This window comes from Budorcas taxicolor, chromosome 23 (assembly GCF_023091745.1).
Source record: "Budorcas taxicolor isolate Tak-1 chromosome 23, Takin1.1, whole genome shotgun sequence".
Classification (NCBI taxonomy): Eukaryota; Metazoa; Chordata; class Mammalia; order Artiodactyla; family Bovidae; genus Budorcas; species Budorcas taxicolor.
Genome location: NC_068932.1, coordinates 24,296,595 through 24,320,630, shown reverse-complemented (window position 1 = coordinate 24,320,630; position 24,036 = coordinate 24,296,595). Strand labels below are relative to the sequence as shown.

The window sequence follows — 24,036 nt, the reverse complement described above, 5'->3', positions numbered from 1 at the left end:
CTACGATGCAGGGAACACGGGTTCAATTCCTGTGTAGAAGATTCCACACGCCCAGAGGCAACGAAGCCCTTGAACAACTCTTGAAGTTTGCATGCTCCAGAGCCCAAGTTCTGTGGTCCACAGCCCTCCGCTCTGCTCACTGGATGCCAACTGACGGGGACCCAGGAGCCCACGAAACGAGCATTCCCAGCTGCAATGGCGAGCCCTGAGAGCACAACTGGGAACCCCTGGCCCCGACGCGCCGCCATGTTCATCCCGCCCCAGGCCCCTATGTACTGATTTTTAAAAATTGAGTTTATTAAGTGTAAAATGTGGAACCTAGGCCCTGTGGAAGCATGAAAATGTCAAGGAAGAAATTTAGTGGAGGAGGAATAGCAGCGTGCTGTGTAGGCTCAGGAAAAGAAGTAATTAATTCTCAGGTGTGAAGAAAGGAGTGGAGGTGAAGAGCAGGCAGAGAATACAGAGCAGGAGAATTTTCCAAGGATTTAAAGTAGTGGAGGATGGGGCTTGTCGACGTTCTAGCTCAGGACAGAAGTTTGAGCAATGGCACTTGGAATGGTAAGAAGTCTGGCATAACAAGTATATGAGTTTACCAGATTATGACCATGATGACAAGGTTTGAAACAAAGTGGAGGGTCTTGAACATCATCCCAAGGAGTCTGGACTTTGTTCTGTAGTTAATGACACATCATCAGACGTTTTCAAGATGGGACTAGTGTGATTTGATTTGGTTTTTAGAGGACGACTCTGGCATCAGTGTGAAGGCTGGAGAAGAAAGGCAAGAGAACGGAATAAAAAAATTCAGAAAAACATTATAGTAACTCACACAAGAAATGTTGTTAGTCATAACAAAAGCCAACATTTATTGAAGGAGTCCTTATCATGTAATATCCAGTATTCTAAGTACTTGGCGTGTGTTAATTCATTTAATTCTTATAGGCAACTTTTGTGAGGGAGAGACCACTGTTATGCCCAGTTTAAAAATAAGGCAGTTGAGGCACGATGAAGTGAAGTATTTGTCCAAAGCCACGCAGGTAGCCAGGACTCAAGCTCAGGAAGTCTGGCTTTAGAGCTTGTGCTCTTATCCACAGTGTACAAGATCACGCAGCAGTCATGGAAAGGGGAAGGAGTGGACAGCTACGAATGATGGGATTGGTAGAGCTTGATAAGTGATTGTATGTGAAGGGAGGGGATCAGCAACGACTCTGAAGTTTCTAACCCAGATGGTGGAAGTGTGTGCTGTCATCAGCTGAAGTAAAAACTCAAGGGAAAAGAAAGTTATGGAGGCTGAGGGATAGGGTGAGCCGACAAGCTCTGTAGAGTTGAAGCCAATATGATCTTCATTTGGAGATATTTACCATTAATTCAGAAATGAAGATTCGTAGTTCAAAGTTTAACGATGGAATTCTGATCTTGAAATCACGGAAGCTCATGAGACGGTTTAAGACAGAGTTGAAGCAAACCCAACTGTGTAATGAGGTCAAACAGGTAACTTATATATGTAAATTAGATGGCATGGAGTGTGATAGGACTGATGGCTGACCTCAGAATGGGTACCAGTCCTGCCTAAATGTTCCATTTTTCAACATATCTTGTCATTCAGAGTATAGGATGGGAAAAGCTACTTACTCTGAAGTTGTAGGCAGAGAGGACAAGGCAGTGAAGAAAACTGAAGATGGGCGAGAGGACTGGGAGTCACCCGCACCAGGAAGAGCTTGAAGAAGGAAGGCTGTATGAATGGTGGACTGTGGCCGAAGTGTCAGTGGCACTAGGGTGAGGATGAGGCAGTCACTGTGTGAGGCCAGGGAGAGCTACTCCTTTGGGAGAGAGAGACAGAGTTTCAGGTGGGAACGGCAGTCAGAAAAGGAAGTTGGTAACCAGCAGTTTCTGCTCTCAGATGTTTGCAGTGGAAAAAAGAGAATTTGTAACTGGTGGGGAAATAGGGTTGAAGGAACATTCTAATCTGAAGATAGGGGAGTCTTGAGGCCTCAGTAGGAGAAGACATAAAAGACCCAAGGAAATTAAAAGAGGTAATTAATAGCACATGGTGTAATAATATATTGGAGGCGTAGGCTCAAAATCACAGATGGAAAGGGTTGCATTTTATTCCTAAAAATGTCAAGAAATGAAGAGGGAAGCTAAGAACAGAAAATGTGAGATTCAGGACGAGGAAGGTGAAGTCAAGTTTATGTCAGATGTTCTCTGTCTTCCTTGTTTAGTGAGAGGAAAGGATACCCTGTAGACACCTGAGGGGAGGGGCTGAGATGGGGCCCAGGATGGTGGACACACACAGAGCAGCTGTGTGGAGTGGCAGTAGTGGAGCTGGAGAGATTCCAAGGTGGGCTGCAGGCAAGGCCCCTTGCAGAAGTGGGATTCGCTGGCTTACTGTAGGACAAACTCATAACAGCAAGTGTATTCCTACCACACCTGCGATACCTTGACTGTGGCAAAAATGTTTATTCAGTACTGGGAATGGGCAAATGGCTGGAGTGGACATTCAAGAGGCCGGAGCTTGTGGGCGCTGCTGGGTAGGGTAGAGCCAGCGGACTCTGGAGGCCCCTCTGGCTGAGTCCCACCCAGCTGCATTGAATCTGCCCACTGAGACGACTCATGGGGAGAATCCCCCATCTGTTCATCAAAAAATGTTTCTACCACTTATGTTCAAAGATCACTTAAATATCCGATAAGTAAATTTGGATCAAAAGATTTAGTTAAGACAGGCCTATAATGTGATATCTTACCTGGAAATATGAAAGCTTCTATAAGCATATCAATAATGACTTGTGTTGATTTCCATTTGCTTTCAGAGATGGGCAACGGCATTTTACAAATATCCACTGTGTCTCCTTTGGAAACAGACATAGTAGAAGTGATGGTGCTTTCCTCACTTCCAGAAACAAGAAGAAGCAGGCTGGAAATATTTTCTCTGCCTAAAATACTACCAGAAGGTAAAGAAAAGTGAGCAAGCAATTCTGTCCTGGGCACCCAGTTGAATAGTTGCTATAGCTTTCTTTTCTTTTTATTTTTCTTTTCCAGTGATAGCATTTTTTTTTAATTCTAATGTGAAGAGGTAAAATGGCCAAAACCTTTTCTGTGTCTTACAAAGTAAAGGTGATGTGACTGCTAAATAATGTGAAATGTGGACTTTCCTCTCAGTTCAGTTCAGTCACTCAGTCATGTCCGACTTTTTGTGATCCCATGGACTGTAGCATGCCAGGTTTCCCTGTCCATCACCAACTCCCAGAGGTTGCTCAAACTCATGTCCATTGAGTCGGTGATACTATCCAACTATCTCATCCTCTGTTGTCCCCTTCTCCTCCTGCCTTCAATCTTTCCCACCATTGGGGTCTTTTCCAAGGAGTCAGTTCTTCGCATCAGGTGGCCAAAGTATTGGAGTTTCAGCTTCAGCATCAGTCCTTCCAATGAACATTCAAGATTGATTTCCTTTAGGACAGACTGATTGGATCTCCTTGCAGTCCAAGGGACTCTCAGGAGTCTTCTCCAACACCGAAGTTCAAAAGCATCAATTCTTCGGAGCTCAGCTTTCTTTATAGTCCAACTCTCACATTCATACAAGACTACTGGAAAAACCATAGCTTTGACTAGATGGACCTTGGCAAAGTAATGTCTCTGCTTTTTAATATGCTGTCTAGGTTGGTCATAGCTTTTCTTCCAAGGAGTAAGTGTCTTTTAATTTCATGGCTACAGTCTCCATCTGCAGTGATTTCAGAGCCCCCCAAAATAAAGTCTGTCACTGTTTCCACTGTTTCCCCATCTATTTCCCATAAAGTAATGGGACCGGATGCCACGATCTTAGTCTTCTGCATGTTGAGTTTTAAGCCAACTTTTTCACTCTCCTCTTACACTTTCATTAAGAGGCTCTTTAGTTCTTCCCTTTCTGCCATAAGTGTGGTATCATCTGCATATATGAGGTTATTGATACTTCTCCCGGCAATCTTGATTCCAGCTTGTGCTTCATCCAGTCCAGCATTTCTCATGATGTACTCTGTATATAAGTTAAATAAGCAAGGTGACAATGTACAGCCTTGACATATTCCTTTCCCAATTTGGAACCAGTCTGTTGTTCCATGTCCAGTTCTAACTGTTGCTTCTTGACCTGCATTCAAATTTCTCAGGAGGCAGGTAAGGTGGTCTGGTATTCCCATCTCTTGAAGAATTTTCCACAGTTTGTGGTGATCCATACCGTCAAAGGGTTTGGCATAGTCAGTAAGGCAGAAGTAGATGTTTTTCTGGAACTCTCTTGCTTTTTTGATGATCCAGTGGATGTTGGCAATTTGATCTCTGGTTCCTCTGCCTTTTCTAAATCCAGCTTGAACATCTGGAAATTCACAGTTCACGTACTGTTGAAGCCTGGCTTGGAGAATTTTGAGCATTACTTTACTAGTGTGTGAGATGAGTATAATTGTGTGGTAGTTTGAACATTCTTTAGCATTGCCTTTCTTTGGGATTGGAATGAAAACACCTTTTCCTGTCCTGTGGCCACTGCTGAGTTTTCCAAATTTGCTGGCATGTTGAGTGCAGCACTTTCACATCATCGTCTTTCAGGATTTGAAACAGCTCAACTGGAATTCCATCACCTCCACTAGCTTTGTTCATAGTGATGCTTCCTAAGGCCCACTTGACTTCACATTCCAGGATGTCTGGCTCTAGGTGAGTGATCACACCATCATGATTATCTGGGCCATGAAGATCTTTTTTGTATAGTTCTTCTGTGTATTCTTGCCACCTCTTCTTAATATCTTCTCTTCTGTTAGGTCCATACCATTTCTGTCCTTTACTATGCCCATCTTTGCATGAATGTTCCCCTGGTATCTCTAATTTTCTTGAAAAGATCTCTAGTCTTTCCTATTCTGTTGTTTTCCTCTGTTTCTTTGCATTGCTCACTGAGGAAGGCTTTCTTATCTGTCTTTGCTATTTTTTGGAACTCTGCGTTCAAATGGGTATATCTTTCCTTTTCTCCTTTGCCTTTCGCTTCTCCTCTTTTCACAGCTATTTGTAAGGCCTCCTGAGACAACCATTTTGCCTTTTTGCATTTCTTTTTCTTGGGGATGGTCTTGATCACTGCCTCCTATACAATGTTACAAACCTCCATTCATAATTCTTCAGGCACTCTGTCTATCAGATCTAATCCCTTGAATCTATTTGTCACTAGATCCTGTCATTCATACAAATCTTATTATCAGAGGAAAAAAAGGATCAACTGTCACTTTTTTGAGTTGATTTGTCAGTTTGTGATGTCTCTTTTTGTTGTTGTTGTGTCCAACTCTTGTGACCCCATGGACTGAGTCCACCAGGCTCCTCTGTCCATGCGATTTCCCAGACAAAAATCCTAGAGTGGCTTGCTATTTCCTTCTCCACTCTTTTTTGTAGCTTTAAATATAGAGTCAAATTCATATATGTTATTATGTAGTTACTTTCATTGATAAAATCATAAGAAAGCTTTCTGGATAAAAAGGTCTGATAAAATAGGCACTTTGTTTTAAATAACAAGTATATCTGGGTAGCTATTTTGCAATTATTTAATTATAGAGTATAAGAAAGTAAAAAACCTCAAGGTACTTTTATGTCTTAATTAAGACTGTTTAGATCATCATGAGTTTCATCATGTCTCTACTTAACTGATAAAATTAACAAAAGTCTTATAAAATATAATTTACTTACTGTTAGTCATTTAATGCTCAAGTATTCCTAATGGAGCCAAGTTGTTTTCCAATCATTTTTATCCCGTAATAGTCTATACATTAACTGAGCATTTAATTTTTTATTTTGCTTTTCATAGTTGTCATAACAGTTAAAAAAATTAAATCAATAAATGGTACAAATTATCTATCTTCTTCCCCAAATATTACAGTTTCTGCAAGCTTTGCTGATGAACGAGGGAGGCTGAGAGATGAATTCATTCATAAGTTTGTGTATGAGACAGAGCACACTCTGTCCTCTGCGGTCTTGAACTTGCATAGTAACCGAGTATATGGCTTCTGTAACCAAGTGCCATACATCTGCAGCTATCTTCTTCCTGAAAAAGTATGCCGAAACTTAAGCATTCTGTCATTTTTCTCAGCACTCAAGATTGGTACATTGTATTCATTAGACATGATCCACGCTTTAACAATCTAGTCCAGTTAAAAAATGTCTTTATTATAGTAAAATAACTTCTTTGAATTAAATATATTAGCATGATTTGTTAATTCATCATAAAATATTTTTGAGCAACCTAATACTTGTCAGATAAACATGCAGATGACACAATATTAGTTTAGTGACTTTCAAGACTATTTTTTTAAAATCTATCATTAGAAAGTCTATTCTACAGGGCTCAGGAGCTACAGCGTTGATGATTTTCAGTGGAACTTTATACTTGAGTCTTAAAGAAAGTTGCAAACAAAATGCCTCTATGCTTCTAGTATCCTTTCATCATACTCTTCAGACTTCTTCCATATTGCATCATTTCCTGCTATACACACTGACCCAGATTATATCACCCTTCTTTTTCTAAATCCTGCAATCAAAAGCCTTCTCTCTCAGAGCAGCCAATATCAGCAAGGTCTGAAACAAAGACATTCAAAGAAGGAAGGAATGGTTTGTAGTAAGGAGGATTTAAGAAAAGCTTCCTGGTAGAAGTCATAGTTGAACTGGACTTTGAAGAATAGTTCAGATTTAGACATGAGAAATATTGTGTATAATCTTGGCAGGGAGGTGGGGTTCCTGAAGTAGGGAGGGAAGCCAGATAGGTGGGCATGGGATGGGGAAGAGCATTCCAGGTAAAAGTCACAACACATGCAGAAGTTTGAAGGTGGGAATACGCGAGAAATGTGTGTGTGTGGCGGGGAGGGGGGAGCGGTGATGGTGGTGGTGGAAATTGACTCATTTATGTTGACTTGAGGATAGGAGTATTTGGAAACGATTAGTAAAAAATCAAGATAGTCAATTGTAGGCTAGGATTTTTAATGGTAGCTGATATACAGAGGGGACTTTTCTTAGTCAGCTGAAACGAACATTTATTTGCAATCAAAGATTTTAAAATGTGGTGCAAATACAGGTGTCCACTTTATCATGTATCAGTTTATTTCCAATGACAATGTTTATGGATTTGCATCTGACTATATATGCATAACTGCAAGGTGCCACTCCCCTGATCTTTTCTATAATATGGTCATTTTCTTTGATCGGCAGGAACATAGTGGTGTTCACATTCTTAAGCCATACCAAAAAATACAAAGCAAACTATATGGACCTGGAATGCTCTCTCTGTCTCCACATGGATTGTGGCTCATAACAATAGCTAAATGTGGAATTCTGTATATCCGAGATATTCATACTTTGGTAAACTCCTTTTTTTTCCTCTATTCATGGGATTTGCATCTTGATCTCATATAAGGAACAAAAGCTCTTAGGAAAGGAATTGGAACTGTTAAGTAAATCGAGTCATAACTTATTTACCACTGATGGTGTTATTGACTTCAATGTTAGCTGTATTTATGTGCCAAGGTTTGAGTCTCTAAGGGAGGAAATGCAGGCCACTAGACTGAGATCTGCAAAGAAGGAACCTGGGGCAGTAGGTGAGCTCCAGTCCATCTCCATCACCACTTACTGTGTGCCGAGAAAATTCACTGAACTGCTCCTCTGCGATATTAGGAAGGCCTTGCTTATTCTCACCCTGTGAGATTCTGGTGAGAGCCAAGGAGAGGGTATATGCAAAACTTCTTTGGAAACAGTGCATTGCTGTGCAAATCTGGGATGATTGCTGCTAGCTCCCCGGCCTGGAGAGCCTCTAGCCTGCTTGCTGCCACCCTCCCCCACCCCCAGGCTGCGTCTTCCTGTGACGCTGGAAGAATACAAAGGGTGTGGCCCGCACGAGCCCTCCCCCACCCCTGCAGACTTCAGGACCACCCGTCCTACCACCACTTCTGATTTCCATTGTTCTCAGATCTCTGTTTAAATGAAAATAGTTTCTTCTCCCCAAGTGAAAGATCCTTTTCTAGGTTTTGAGCTCAAGTTGTACTGGTTATCAGTACAATTTAATTCTTTCATATTATATAGGGAAAGACCTTAAATGTCTTACGAATCATCTTTAAATGAATAGTTTGCAAACTGGTACATTTTCTCTTATTCAATGATTTGTAAATGTATGCTACAACTGATAGTGGCACGATGGCAAGATGTCAGAGTTTTTCTGGATGATTCTGTGCAACGTGCCTCGTATGGGAGGTTATTCATGGCAGTACTGCTTGTAAAAGCAACCTAATATCCATTAACAGAGGACTGGATAAATAAATAATCATGCAGAAACAGTGCATAAATAAAGTATGGAATATTATGCTGTAATAGCATAAGGAAATCTTTATGCAACAATATGGAAAGAATCCCAAGACATATTATTATAATAAGTAAGAAAGGCAAAGTGTGTAATACACATGTTATACTTCATATTAAAAATTGTTTGTATAAAAATTTATTTATATACATTAAAATCCTCTGAAAGGATATTTAAGGTATAATTATATTGATTGCCTTTGGGAAGTATTGGGGAAGGGGAAGGAAGGAGATTTCACTGCATACTCTTTTATAGTTTTTTTTTTTTAATTTTGAAACATTTGAATGTATTTCCTATTCAAAAATTTAAAAAAAATTTTTTTAAACTATCATGGTTGATAACTAGTGTAACAAAGAAATCCATTTTTGGTCAAATAATTTAAACCATTGCACTGTGTACCAACTAATGATGTGTATGGGTTCTAATTAAACTGATTTAATTGGCCTCCTCCATCATTCTTCACTCAGTGCCCATCGCCTCCTCTCATGACACTCAGCCTCTGCACAGCAAGGGGATTTGCTTAATCCTTGAAGACATCTGAATTTGCCTGCACTGTCCATTCTCAGCAAGTCTGTTCTCCTTTCCATATCTGATTTCCCTATCGGTGACAATAATTCCTCTTTTTCCATATTACCTAGAAAGGAGAACAAATCAGTACTGTTGAATGTATTTTGTATTAGTAATTTTCAGTTCTATGTAGTACTAAGAGGCTACTCCATACCAACTAAAATGCTGTTAACAAATAGGAAAAGGTTTATCCATAAGCAAAAGTGCATGTAACCCCCTTAGAAAAAAACCCTGTGGTAAAGTTGCACTTGTAATTTCTGCACTTTTTTCCTAAAACTATTAAGGAAACATTTACTCGGTGTCGGAGTCATTCTCACCAGGGGCACGGGATTCAATCGGTGAGAATTTCAATGGATGGACAAAGCATTCTGGTGAATGGAAGAGATGACAACACACTGGTTAACCTACGATGGAGGTAAGTACAGGTTGCAGTAAGCAATCTCACATAATATGGTGTTTTAAAATGTAGATGGTATTATTTAGGTAATGGCAGGGCCAACATAACTGGAGACAACTACCATTGAAATAACTGTTGTACTAACGATCCCAAGAGAGGGAAAGATGCCATGCTATGTGAGGGCCATATAGGGAGGCACCAGGGAGGGCTAGGAGACAGAGGGAGCAGGGAAAATATGGGCAAGAGTCTTCATTTTGGTTTCCATGGTGAGGAGCAGCCGGGCTTAGGATTGGCTAGTTTGGATAACTTCAGTGGGTTCTGGGCCATAGGAGCTGCTGCTGGTTGTCCAATACTTGACCTAGGGATTACTAGGAAAGGAAAATAATGGCCCCAAGTTTGAAAGACCAATAGAGGATTTGCTTGGGGCTGTGGGCTTATGGGTCTGCATTTGAAAGGTGAGCTCCAGGTAGGTTGTTTACTATCTCTATGACTTGGTGGTCCTGGAAGGGACAAGACCCCAGATGTCAGAGTATCAAAATACAAAAGGTAAAAAGACACAGTTAAGACCTATGACGTGTTCTGTCCTCCCTATCATAACATCTGTTGGAAGAACACAAGGAATGAGGACAACTCTGAACAGTAGATCATTTTTAAAACTCCTATTTATCCCTAAAAAACCTGACATAGGTATGTGCGTTTCTGTACATGCATACAGATTTACTTTCCTAATTAGACTTTGCTTTCTTAATCAGACAATGTTAAATTAATTTAGACTTTGCTTAGACTAAAACTAAAATTCTAAATAAACAAATAATCGCCAAACATACAGATAATGGCCAGGGCATAGAGATCATGCAGGTAATGCCCTGGACTTGAAATGTCACCTTATTTGATCTGCCAGCGGATACCGCTTAGCAATGTGCAATTTGTTTCCACAAAAATACTATTTCATAGTGCGTCCTGTAAGCAAGACAGTAATAAAACTTACTTAGGCACCTGACAACCCCTCTAAATCATCTACAACCATGTTATTCAAGGTGGGATCTGCAGCACCTGTGAGCTTGTTAGAAATGCATATTCTTGGGCCTCATCGAACTTTTTGAGTCAGAATCTTTATAGGTGGGCCCTGGAATCTGTTTTAACAAGCCCTCCAGGCCATGCTGATATGCCTGAAGTTTGAGATGCTCTGGTGTACTGAGTGGAAGTAATAATGCTTCAGTGTGGGGCAGGGACTATGAGGACTGAACAGGGGAAGGTGATTATATACAGCGTGAAGCAGCACAGCACCTAGCATATTCCGAAGGTTCAACCAGAGCAGTGGCCAGGCTGGGTGAGCAGAGAGGACCTGTAGGGTAAGGGATGGGGTCAGCCTGGGGAGAGCTGACCCCAGGAAGGTCAAGAAGCTTGTTGTGTCCTGCAACCCATGAGAGTGCTGTCCTCTAAGAAACAGAGTCCTAATAGCTTCAGGACACTGTGGAGAATTGACCGCATATTTCTCTGTGTAGAAATGGATAGGTGCCTGTAAGGAACACTGCTAAATGTGTCTTTTACAAATTGTCATGTTGTAGCCTATGTGTTTTCCTTTTTATTAATATAGGCGGTTTGGAGGAATCTTAGCCAATGATATTCTTGAATATAGCCAGCAACTTACAACTTACCTAAAGACCATCATGGATGAAGAGAATGATTATTTAAGTATAACAAGAAGAGAATCCTTGGATTTGGAATCAGAATCTGAACATGCAGTTGAGTTTCAATATAGCTTTCTTTCTCCTTCCTCCCTCCCTCCTTCCTTTCCTTCCTTCCTAAATTGGTAAGTTTTCAGGTTATAGTTTTCTTTTAGCAGATATTTTAGTAACATTCCTCTTTATCCAGATATCCCATGATTTTCAAAAACAGCATGCACTACATTTAAGAGAAAAATATTCTACATTTTCTCAAAGCAAAATCACAAATATTACATTTCAGACCTTATTTAAGACCATAGTACAAGGTCTATCTGGAAAAAGAAATCTGTTACAATTCTGGTGCTTGTTCAAACTAGTCTCTCTGTACTTTTTTTTTTTTTTTTTTGCATCATGGGCATTATTTAGAATGTGTCTACCCAGAGGACATTTATTCACTCAGTCATTTAATAAATGTTTATTGAGGGCCTACAGAGTGCTAAGCTATGGTGATATAGCCATAAACAGTTGGGGGAATTTCTGCGTTCATGGAAACTACATTCCAGTTGGGGTTTGGGGGTGAGCAGAGAAAGACAAATGAATAATCAAATACATAAGAAAAACTAAATAGTAACAAGATCTATTTACTGAATACAAAGGGGTTGGTGTGATAGTACTGGCTGGAATAGCCCCTCCAAGGAGAAGGTCTGTGACTTGACTTAAAAAAAAGTGCAGATGGGTGGGGGAGGGCAAGTACTCAGGGCAGAGGGAGAAAGAGCTTAGTACATTTGAAGACCTAAAAATAAAAAAGACCTGTGCAGTTGAAGTGAGCAAGGGAAAGTGATAGGAGCTGAGGTCCTTGAGATGGGAAATAGAACAGGCAAAGAAGGGCTTTGTAAACCAGGTAGCATTTGGACATAATTTTACATGTAGTGAGAACCTATTAAAGTGTTCTGAGCAAAGGATTTACAGGGTCTTATTTACACTTTTTTAAATGATTGCTTCTGCTGTGTGGAATATGATTCTGCCTGCTTTGATAGGCAGCAGATAGGCCTAAGAGTGGAAGCAGACAGAGCGAGGAGTTAGAAGGCTCAGGTAACAGCAGCAGAGGGGGAAGAGTGTTGTGGAGAAGGGGTAGATTCCAGGCAGGTTGCACAGCTAGAGGTAACAGAACTTCCGATGAGTTGGGCCTAGAGGGAAAGGGAAAGAAAGGACTCAAGGATGAAGCCTAGATCTTTTACTTGAGGGTACCACGCACGGAGAAGCGAGAGACTATGGTGGGGGAGCCACTGTAGGGAGAAAGAAGAAAATCCCCAGACTGAGCATGAGGACACTGTTAGAACACTGTTCGCATGAGAACATAGCCAAGTGAGATACCAAGTAGGCCACTGTATAGATGTTCTGGGGAGAGTCCAGGATGCGAGATGTTCATCTGAGAGTAGAGGGTAACTAGGTAAGATCATCATGGAAGAGTGGATGGTGAGAATACAAGGGGGACTAAGACAGAGCGACTTCTAGAGACCAGGAGAAGAGTTCAGGGAGGCAAAGGAGATTGAGAAGAACCAGTGAGGAGCGGCCAGTGAGGAGAACCAACAGACTGTGACATCCCAAACTCTCTCAAGACTTTTTGCCACAAAAGGGAGCACAAAAATCGTGTGGCAACTAAAAGGGAATCTGGTGGCCAGTGAAGAGTAGCTTTCTTGGGACAGGAGGTTCCAGAGTATGTTTAGATACTGTTGGGAAAGATTCAGTAGAAGGCGGAAATGGATGATGCAGAAGGGTGATGCAGAGGCCTCGAAAAGGAAGAAAATATTAAGATCCTAAGCACAAATGGTGGGGCAGGCCTTAACAGGCCATAGCATCTGGTCTACAGGAAGAGGAAGAAGGCCAAAAGTGATTTGGTGATCACTGTTGCTTTCTCGGTAAGAAGCATGGCTGATATAAGAACAGATTGGAAGGAATAAAATTAAGCATTACATCTTGAGCAGGCAAAGTGCTTATTAACATTTTTTTTTTAATGCAACAAGTGCAGAGGGATTCAAGCAATGAAATGAAGTAGGGTAGGAGGAGAACTTGATGAATTTTTAATTTAAGAAATATCTGTCTTCTTCTAAGGTAACTGAGAATATGCAGTTAAGCACTGACTCATCACAAGAGGAATTAGTCAAAGTTAATAAGATAGAAGAAATTCCATGGATACAACAAAAAAGCCAAGAGGTATTCATAAAATATAAAAGAGGTTTGAAATAATGCTTTGTAGGTGTGCCAGGTAGATTCATTTCCTATGAAAACCCATTGGAAAGTTAGAAAGTAGAGATACTGCTTGGCAGAGCATTACATTGTATAAGTGTAACTTTCCTGAAAGTAAGCAAGCACACCAAACACAGCTCAGTCTTTCTAGATTAAGTTATATGTGCTTTAAGCACTGTACCTAGGCTAATGTGAAACCAAAGAAAAGTGTCCAGGTGTGCCAAAGCAAAGAGTGAACTGTGACTCCTCATGTTGCAGTACGTTTGTGAGGATGCTGCAAGGTTGACTTACATGAAAGGGGTGGATCAGGAACAGAAGAGACACTGTGGCTTTAGACGTGCAGAAAGCTGGCAAAGGTGGCAGCCATGTCTGGATTTAGTCTGCTCTTGCGCAAGACCCAAGGAAATAGCAGACTGGTTTTCCTTTATCAGCTACTCTGTTTAATTTTTCACTGTTTTCTTACTGTTGGCCTTATCATCGACCTCAGTTCCAAGTTGCTTCAGTTCCAACTTGCTTCAGTTCCAAGTGCTTACATAGCAACAGTTCAGACTTAAGCATAAGTATTGCAGTGGTATTATTACTATTCCATGTATACTTTATATTATTAGTCTTTAATTTTTTCCCTTATTTTTCTAGAGAAGTGCTATCTGTGTATCTATATACATACACATGTATCTCTGATCTCTTACTTACCTAAATGATGGACTTGTTCCGTTCCAGGCCATCAAAAATGAGGTTAAATTGTTTTCCAACAAAAGGAAAGAGATAAAAAGAGGAATCAAAGCACTCGCTAAAACTGTAAGTGTTGTGATATCACAGCTAAGCTGTGATGACAGACTCCAAAAACATAATGGCATAGGGATGAAGTGTTTCTTTCTTTCCCTATATAATGGTTCTGGGTGGGTGTTTAGGCCGGTGGCTACTCTGTTCCATGCAGTCATTCAGAAACCCAGGCTGACAGAGACTCTGCTATTTCTAGCACATGGCTTCTAAGGTTGCCTTGCTTGATTTCATCCCACTCAGCTGGAATAGGGAAACAGCATGGAGGCATGCACTGGGCAAATCTAGAGGTGGCCCTTACTATTGTTAGACTGAACCACAGAGATTGCTATTTTATAGCAATCAAATTCAGCCAAATATACTCCAAATATTTTTCTGTTTTGTCTAAGGCATAGATCTAACTTTTTAAAAAAATAAACACCGCATTTTACCAATTCATTTTATTGAATGTGGCCATCCTTTTCCTGCTGATTTGCAGTGCCTCCCCGGATTCCCATGAATATGGAATTGTTTCTAGACAGTCTGTATTCTGAAATTGAGCACTGATCTTTTCCTTAGCCAATTCCAAACTATTTTGATTGCTATAGATTTATAAAGTGTGGTTATATCTTAAAAGTAATTCTCCCTTTGCTCTTCATTTTCGGAAAATGTTGGCCTCTTTATGCACACTTTTTTATTTGAATTTTAAAATCACCTTGTCAAGCTCTGTAAAAAACTCTGATTTATTTTATTTTCATTTATTAATATAAATTTATTTATTTTAATTGGAGGCTAATTACTTTACAGTATTGTACTGGTTTTGCCATACATTGACATGAATCTGCCATGGGTGTACATGTGTTCCCCATCTTAATTGAGAATAACTGCTTACAGTTTGATTTGGAGAAGAATTTCTTTGCCATCTTTGAAATTTTATGTATATATTTATATATATTAAGATTTATGTTATAAATGTTGTAAATCTTTTATATAATATATAACATATCAATAAATATATATATATTTCCAAATTTTTAACAAGTTCTTTAGTGAAGTTTCATAGTCTATAAGTGACTTTGTGTATGTTTCTTATTAGATCCTTTGTGGGTAGAATATTTTGTATTACATTTTCTGACTGGATACTACTGGATGTGAATGTTTCTAATTTCGTATATGACTACCTTTCTGAATTCTCTTTTTAGTTCTGTTGCTTTGTCAATTGAATCTCTTAGATTGTGTAAGTAGACTATCAATATCTCCTGAAAATCATGTGTCTCTTATCAACCTTTATATTACTTTATTTTTCTTATCTTATGGTAAGGGCTTCTAATGTAATAGTATGAGAACATGCTTGTCTACTAACCTTAATGGGAACATTTCTAACTTTTAAGTGCAATGCCTGCTATTTTTCTGTTAGATATCCTTTTACAAATTAAAAGAAATCCCTTCCTATGCCTTGTTTTATAGGAGTCTTTATTGTTAATTTTATTGTGAAATTTATCAGATGTTTTGTATTCTTTGTATTCCTCAGATAGACTTTGGTCATTTTAAGTAGTACACCAGATTCAACTTGCTACTAATGTTTTATTAGTATTTTTGTATTTCTAGTCATAAATAATATTGGTCTATTTTTCATATACTTTCTTGGTCTAATTATGATATTGGAGTTAGAACAGCATTATCAAGTGATTTGAGTAGCTTTCTACTTTTTTTCCCATTCTCTGGAATAGTTTATATAAAATGGAGATTCTCCATTTCCTTAAAAAGGATTTGATAAACAACCCCCTCCTCCCCTCCCCCACATACATGTAAAACTATCTGGGTCTGATGTCTGTTGCAGAGTTGATTCTTTCCCATTGTTTCAAGTTCTTCTATGGTTATCAGTCTTACCAGGTTTTCTATTTCTTTTCACGTATAGATTTAATAAATTATATTTTCTTAGAAAACTGTCTAAATGCATAAAATTATGTAATAGTCTACTTTTTAAGTCTCTTCTGATTTTTGCATTATAGTCCTGTTTTATTCCTAATGCTGTATGTTTGTGACTTTCATCTTTTTTCTTGATCACCCTATCCAGCAGAATTTCCATTTTATTAACATTTCCAAAGAATCAGGTATGGTTGTATTGATTTGACTCTCTTATTTTGAGATAACATTATACTTTATACCTACACCTTTTATAAATTTAGGATTTGATCAATTTAGAATTTTATTCATTCCTCCTTGCTTCATTCAGTTTTATTTTTCCTCTTTTACTTTTTTTAGTTGGAAGTGTGGTTTATTTCCTAGTTTTTTCCATTATACTGTGCATTTGACCATAAATATTCCACTGTGTACCACTTTGACTACATTGCATTGATTTTTATATACAACTTTCTCATTATTGCTTAGTTGTAAATATTTCTAGTTCCATTTTGAACATATCAACCAAAGGGTTTTCTACAAAAATGTATGTATTTTCCTGTTTTTTATTTCCAGATTGTTTTGTCTTTTATTTATTTATAGATTGTATTGCATATCTTTCTGTTGCTAACTTTGAACTTTATTTCACTATGCTCAGTAAATAAAGCTTGTTGAGATTATCTCTGTGACCTTGTACCTAGTCCCTTTTTGTGAATGTTTCATGTGTTAGTAAAGAATATTTTGTTTTCTGGGTTTTGGGGGCAAGATGGGTAAAATGTTCTTTAAATTTCTATTAGATCAATCTAATGGTGTTAGTAAAGTTTATGTTTTTGCTATTTAAACTGATTTCTAGGTGATAAGCAGTTTGTCAATTTATCCCCGTATTTCTATCATATTTATGTTAGATGAAAAAACGTGCATGACAGATTGCCTTGATAGATTGCTCCTTTTATCCTTGTGAAATATTTATATTTGCCTCTTTGGATGTTTTTGACTGTACACTTTGATTTTTATATTAATATTTTTGCTCTCTTTCCTTTTGTTAGCTCTTATTTATATATCTTTTTCAACTGCTTTATTTCCAACTTTATTATGTCCCCTAATTAGTATAGAGTTGGACTACTTTCTTTAAATCCTATCTAAGAGTTTTAATGGGTGAGGTTAGCCACATTTACTATAATTATTGATATGTTTAACTTAATCCCTGCCATTTTACTTTGGGTTTTCTGTTAATCTCCAAGTTTTTTTCTTTTTCCTTCTTCCCTATCTGTTTGGATTGCTTGTGCATTTTTTGTTATTGTTGTTCTTTTCTTTCTTTCTTCTTCTTCTTCTTCTTTTTTTTTTTTTTTACCATTTTGGGACTTTTCTATTTTTTTCATAATTCTATTTTTTTTCAATTCTATGGAACTTCCCTGGTGTCTAGTGGTTAAAGACTCCTCGCTTCCAATGCAAAGGACAAGGGTTCAATCCTTGGTTGGGGAACTAAGATCCCACATGCTGCATCATGTGGCCAAAAAAAAAAAAAAATCAAGTTCTAGCCCACGTGCTTGACTTACTTTTTTTTTTTGTAACATTACCTGGTGCCTCCCTGCTCAATAGTATAGAGCACAGAGGCATTGACACTGCCTAGAATCTCAACCCCATCCCAGATATCCTGAATAAGAATCTGCTATTTTGACACGATCCCCAGGTGATTCACAGGCACATTGAGTTGGAGAAACTCTGGTTTAGTGTGTGTCACACAGTGTGCATGCTGTCATTGCAGTCGTGTCCAACCCTTTGTGACCCTATGAACTGCAGCCCGCCAGGCTCCTCAGACCATGGGATTCTGCATGCAAGAATACTGGAGTGGATTGCCATGAATGCCATCCTCCAATTAAATCCATGTCTCTTACATCTCCTGCATTGGCAGGCAGGTCCTTTACCACTAGCGCCATCCAGGAAGCCCATGTCATATCATACCTGCCCTCCAGATTAGAGTCCAGTGTGCTTACTTTGCTCTTACTTTTTACTTTCTCAGCTCCTTATGCTTCTCCCACTTTGTCTCACTGGTATCAGTTAGAATTATAGTTTAAATTGGTATTTTTTTTTAACTCTTAAAAATGTGTAACTCTTGTTTAGACTTAGTGAGAATTTCCTCTGACTTCAGTATATCCTTAATAATCCTTTCAGAGGGGTAGGTATTAGTGAACTTTCTGGGTCCCTGAATTTTTACAAATGACTCTGTTTTGACCTCACACTTGAATGATGGTTTGTTGACTATAAAATTAGAGATTCAAAGTTTTTCTTCCTCTTAAAACTTTGACCCAAAACTATTGATCCGTTGTATTCTTGAATGCAGTGTCACTGATATGGGTTCTTCTCTTGGTCTTATTCTTCAATTTTTGTGATACTCTTTTTCCTCTTTGGAAATGTTTAGGATTTGTTTCTTGTTTCCATACAATCTGTTTCTAGTCCTGGATTGTTTGTTAAATCTTGAGTTTTCATGCTTCATTGTGTCTTAAAAAAATTCTCCGTATTGTTTCTTTAAACATTGTGGCCCCAGTTCTCCTATTCTCTTCTTCTTAAAGTCATATTAGTAACAGGTACTTCTAGATATGTCACACACATTGATTGATTTTCCTTTTACACTTTCATCTTTTTATCCTTTGTTATACACAGGGATTCTTAGCTGACTTTTACCGATCTTCAACTGTGTCCATTTCACTATTCAGCCCATCTATTGAATTTTCTGTTTGTTTTGAAGATTAAACTGTTCAATTCCATGACCTCTTAATTATTTTGATGATGCAATATTTTACATCCCTAGTTACTGTGAAATTCTGCTCTTCTTGCTCGATGAACTCTTTTTCTTTGCATAACAAGTTTTCTGCTTACTAAATTTATTGTCTCTCTTCAGTGGTTTTGTTATACCCCAAATATTTAGAGATCTATTTTTTTGATTATTGCATGCTCATCTTTATAATTGAAATTCCCTGTTATAATTTCATCACAACAGTGTAGCAAGCTTGGGAAGATGTGTAGGAGATCTAACTTCAGCAGATAATTCCAGTCTACCTTTTGCCGGAATACTGTCTCATGGACCCTTGGGCTATGCTGCACCATTCAGATCCAACTGATTTTCATATTTTAGAACCAATTCCCATTCTGTGAAGGATTCTTTCTTCCTCTTTTGATCGCAGTATTGGATTTATTGATTTATTACACACTTCTTTCTCTTGATTTTATGTATTGGGCAAGAAAGGAAGATTGCAAAGCCCATTCTCAGTCCATTTTGAAACTGAAGTCATTTTTTTCTATTATATTGTCTTTGTTGTTTTGGTTGATTTGTAATGGCTCTTTACATCTTGAAGATATTAATACTTTGTCATATATGTTGTAATATGTGTCCGCAAAAAAGTAAAATGGCTGTCTGAGGAGGCCTTACAAATAGCTGTGAAAAGAGGGGAAGTGAAAAGCAAAGGAGAAAAGAAAAGATATACCCATTTGTATGCAGAGTTCCAAAGAACAGCAAGGAGAGATAAGAAAGCCTTCCTCAGTGATCAATGCAAAGAAATAAAGGAAAACAATAGAATGGGAAAGACTAGAGATCTCTTCAAGAAAATTAGAGATACCAAGGGACCATTTCATGCAAAGATGGTCTCAATAAAGGACAGAAATGGTATGGACCTAACAGAAGTAGAAGATATTAAGAAGAGGTGTTAAGAATACATAGAAGAACTGTACAAAAAAGATCTTCATGACCCAGATAATCACGATGGTGTGATCACTCACCTAGAGCCAGACATCCGGAATGTGAAGTCAAGTGGGCCTTAGGAAGCATCACTATGAACAAAGCTAGTGGAGGTGATGGAATTCCAGTTGAACTATTTCAAATCCTGAAAGACGATGATGTGAAAGTGCTGCACTCAACATGCCAGCAAATTTGGAAAACTCAGCAGTGGCCACAGGACTGGGAAAGGTCAGTTTTCATTCCAATCCCAAAGAAAGGCAATGCAAAAGAATGCTCAAACTACTGCACAATTGCACTCATCTCACATGCTAGTAAAGTGATGCTTAAAATTCTCCAAGCCAGGCTTCAGCAATACGTGAACCGTGAACTTCCAGATGTTCAAGCTGGTTTTAGAAAAGGCAGAGGAACCTGAGATCAAATTGCCAACATCCGCTGGATCATGGGAAAAGCAAGAGAGTTCAAGAAAAACATCTATTTCTGCTTTATTGACTATGCCAAAGCCTTTGACTGTGTGGATCACAAGAAACTGTGGAAAATTTGAAAGAGATGGGCATACAAGACCACCTGATGTGCCTCTTGAGAAACCTGTATGCAGGTTAGGAAGCAACAGTTAGAACTGGACATGGAACAACAGACTGGTTCCAAATAGGAAAAAGAGTACGTCAAGGCTGTATATTGTCACCCTGCTTATTTAACTTATATGCAGAGTACATCATGAGAAATGCTAGGCTGGAGGAAGCACAAGCTGGAATCAAGATTGCCAGGAGAAATATCAATAACTTCAAATATGCAGATGACACCAACTTTATGGCAGAAAGCGAAGAAGAACTAAAGAACCTCTTGATGCAAGTGAAAGAGGAGAGTGAAAAAGTTGGCTTAAAGCTCAACATTCAGAAAACGAAGATCATGGCATCCAGTCCCATCACTCCGTGGGAAATAGATGGGGAAACAGTGGAAACAGTGGCTGACTTTATTTTTCTTGGCTCCAAAATCACTGCAGATGTTGACTGCAGCCATGAAATTAAAAGACACTTACCCCTTGGAAGGAAAGTTATGACCAACCTAGACAGCATATTCAAAAGCAGAGACATTACTTTGCTAACAAAGGTCTGTCTAGTCAAGGCTATGGTTTTTCCAGTGGTCATGTATGGATGTGAGAGTTGGACTATAAAGAAAGCTGAGCACCAAAGAATTGATGCTTTTGAACTGTGTTGTTGGAGAAGACTCTTGAGAATCCCTTGAACTGTAAGGAGATCCAACCAGTCCATCCTAAAGGAGATCAGTCCTGGGTGTTCATTGGAAGGACTGATGTTGAAGATGAAACTCCAATAATTTGGCCACCTGATGAGAAGAGCTGACTCATTTGAAAAGACCCTGATGCTGGGAAAGATTGAGGGCAGGAGGAGAAGGGGACGACAGAGGATGAGATGGCTGGATGGCATCACTGACTTGATGGACGTGAGTCTGAGTGAACTCCGGGAGTTGGTGATGGACAGGGAGGCCTGGTGTGCTGCGATTCATGGGGTCGCAAAGAGTCGGACACGACTGAGCGACTGAACTGAACGAACTGATGTGTCCTTTGTCTCTGAATCTTTTGAAGCTATAAACTTCTAAAGATATTTTTATTATACAAATATTCAAATATGTGTATAAATAGAGGGAATAATAATCTAATCTGATCACCAATAGTGTTTCCTATACCCGTCTACTAGGGCTTCCCTGGCGGCTCAGTGGTAAAGAGCTCGCCTGCCAGTGCTGGAGACGCAGGAGACTTGGGTTTGATCCCTGACTCGGGAAGATCCTCTGGAGCAGGGAATGGTGGCCCACTCCAGTATTCTTCCCTGGAGAATCCCATGGACAGAGGAGTGATGGGGTTGCACAGAGTTGGACGTGACTGAGGGACTGAGCATGCATATACACCATCCTCTCCCATGCCCCTCTCACCATGCACATATACAATATCTCCAGGACATTTTTTTTGAAAACTATCCTGGATTTCATATCATTTCACCTTTAATTATTTAAGTGTATGTATCTACAAGATAAGAACTCTGAAAATACTTAAGAAGAATACCATTAGCATACCTAAATATCTGTAATTTCTTAATATCAGTACATATTTTTGTTGTTTATGAATTAACCCTCTAACCTAATTGTTTGCTTGACAGTTACATTTAGATAAACAGAATATCTATCTTTTATTGGTTGCTGTCTGAAGAGACTCAAGGAAACGTCTCTTTAAAGTTTAATTGTTTACTCATCTCCAAGCTTTCCTACTTGAAAATTCAGGTTCTTGACATGATGGAAGAAAATGAAGCAGTAGATGATATTGCAAAATTAGAGCAACAAGAATTTGGCCTGGATCTTGAAGAACTGGAGAGGCTGCATAATGAAAATGAGCAAGAAGTCGAAAAGGTAACGAAAACCTTTATTTAAGCACCATAAAGATTTAATAAAGAAAGTAAAAAGAAAATGGGAAGGAGAACTTTTCCAGAATAATGCAAATAAAATAAAACTTTTCTACCATAACGTGAATAGAGCAGACTTAGTGCATATAAATGGAATGAGTCAGAGAAGTTATGGGGAAGAGAAGCATCTAGTCCAGCCAGACGCCTGTTGTCTCTTCACCATGACATTATGCCCACCATCTTCTGCCATATATTTGAACATTTTTGAAAGTCTCCTCAGCCACCTGAAACCAACTTCAAACATTTTTTGTTTAGTAAGCCCTTTCTTAATTCGAGCTGAAATCATTCTCGCTGTACTCACTGATTCTTCTAATCTTTGAGCACCATCTACACGATAGCCACTGTGAAAGTGGTTGGAGAAGACTAGCAACGTATCCCCTTTTCTTTTTACAACAGATAGGAACCAATCTAGGGCCTTTTTGAATGTTATTTGATTGTTGTAGCAACCCAAAAAGGTAGGTTATTGTTTTCCTCACTTAAGGAAACTAAGTCATAGAGCCTCAGTCACTTGGTTAAGTCACTGTATTCACTTGGTTAAGAGAATACAACTTGAGGCAGAGCCAGGAAGCAGTCCTGGTCTTGCCCTCTGTGCTTCTGGCTCATCCTCCTTGGCCCTGGCCTCGCTCAGGCCTGGGATACCACCAGCTTCTCCCAGGCCGTTCATCTTGACCACCCTAAAATGAGTTGGCTTAGATGCCTGCTCCCGTCCTCATCCTCTCATTGCTTCTTTCTTTAAGCTCACGTCTGACCGCTCAGCCCCATGAACCTGCCCCTCTGGACGCCCGATCACTGATGCAGCCACTGTGCTCACTCGACTCCAACCCATGCCTCTGCCCCAGAGGCCCCACTCCTTGTTTCTTATCAAATTCCTGTGCCTCCCTCGAGGAGCTTCCTTGATCCTCTGACTCAGACTTTGGTACACAGATAAGCTCCTCACATGCTCATTTCCCTCATGTTGTTTATTTTTCCTGAACTCTGGGCTTTTGAGGAGATATCAGCCCTACACTGGATGTGATAGTAGAACCCGACAGTCCAGGACAGAATGCTGTTAGCAGATGGCACCATTAATCCACCTGGGAGCAGAATATTTGTCCCTGGGGAGAGCAAGGGATCCTTGTGCTAAAGAAACCACGCTACTAGCCAGCTCTGGCCAGGATCCCACCAATAAGGAAGAGACCAAAGCCCAATAATGACCACCTGGACATTTAATTAATATTAATTAATGTGTAATAGTAATACTGTCCCACAGTATTAATATTTTTCTGAAAGGGTTGATCAAGTAGCCTCAGAAGTAGTAAAGGGAAAGCCTGAAGGGCCCTAGAAATCAGTCAGATTCTGACAACTGATATGCCAAAAGAGCTGTTTATTTAACAAAAAGTAATTTTAAACTGTTTTAGCCATTAACTCAATGAACAAAATCAAAAACAAAATACAAATTAAACATGATATTTGTTCAGACAATGAATAAAATGGAAATAAATGAATGAATCTGAGAGATACTATTCTCAGCTAGTTTTCTAATAATTCTTCCAACAAAGTGAAATTAAAAAAAAAAAAAAAAAGGTCTGTACAACATTGTAAATCAACTACACTTCAGTAAAAAAAAATTTTTGAAAACAGATTCTGAAGAGGACCCTAACAACTAAAGATTGTTGGGTGTCACTTTCAGGCTAGCTCTTGGTAAATTTTATTGAAATAAGAATACTTCATCACTTAAATATTAGGTAATAGAATCAGTTAAGGAGATAAAAACTAATTGAGGTAACATATGTTCCTAAATGGGAAAAAGTACATCCCCAGGAGTAGTAGAACATTCATTTCATGGTAGATGTAAAGAAAAGAAGACTTTAGTAGAGTAAAGACCCCAAGGGAGAGGTCACAAACTGGCGCTTCGGATATACATTGACAAGAATTAAGCCAACATTTTTAGCTGTTTCAAACTTTTCTAATAAAATAAGAAT

General features: G+C 39.0%; 1 protein-coding gene across 1 annotated transcript in view; it reads left to right on the top strand.

Moving 5' to 3' along the window:
- The window catches only part of CFAP43 (cilia and flagella associated protein 43), a 103,422-nt gene that overhangs the window by 52,369 nt on the left and 27,017 nt on the right, over positions 1–24,036 (top strand). The window contains exons 13-20 of the mRNA XM_052661087.1: positions 2,808–2,948; positions 5,873–6,045; positions 7,195–7,344; positions 9,187–9,317; positions 10,897–11,044; positions 13,079–13,180; positions 13,934–14,011; positions 21,897–22,022. Of these exons, the coding sequence (XP_052517047.1) occupies positions 2,808–2,948; positions 5,873–6,045; positions 7,195–7,344; positions 9,187–9,317; positions 10,897–11,044; positions 13,079–13,180; positions 13,934–14,011; positions 21,897–22,022 (1,049 nt within the window). The remainder of the gene's footprint in view (positions 1–2,807; positions 2,949–5,872; positions 6,046–7,194; positions 7,345–9,186; positions 9,318–10,896; positions 11,045–13,078; positions 13,181–13,933; positions 14,012–21,896; positions 22,023–24,036) is intronic.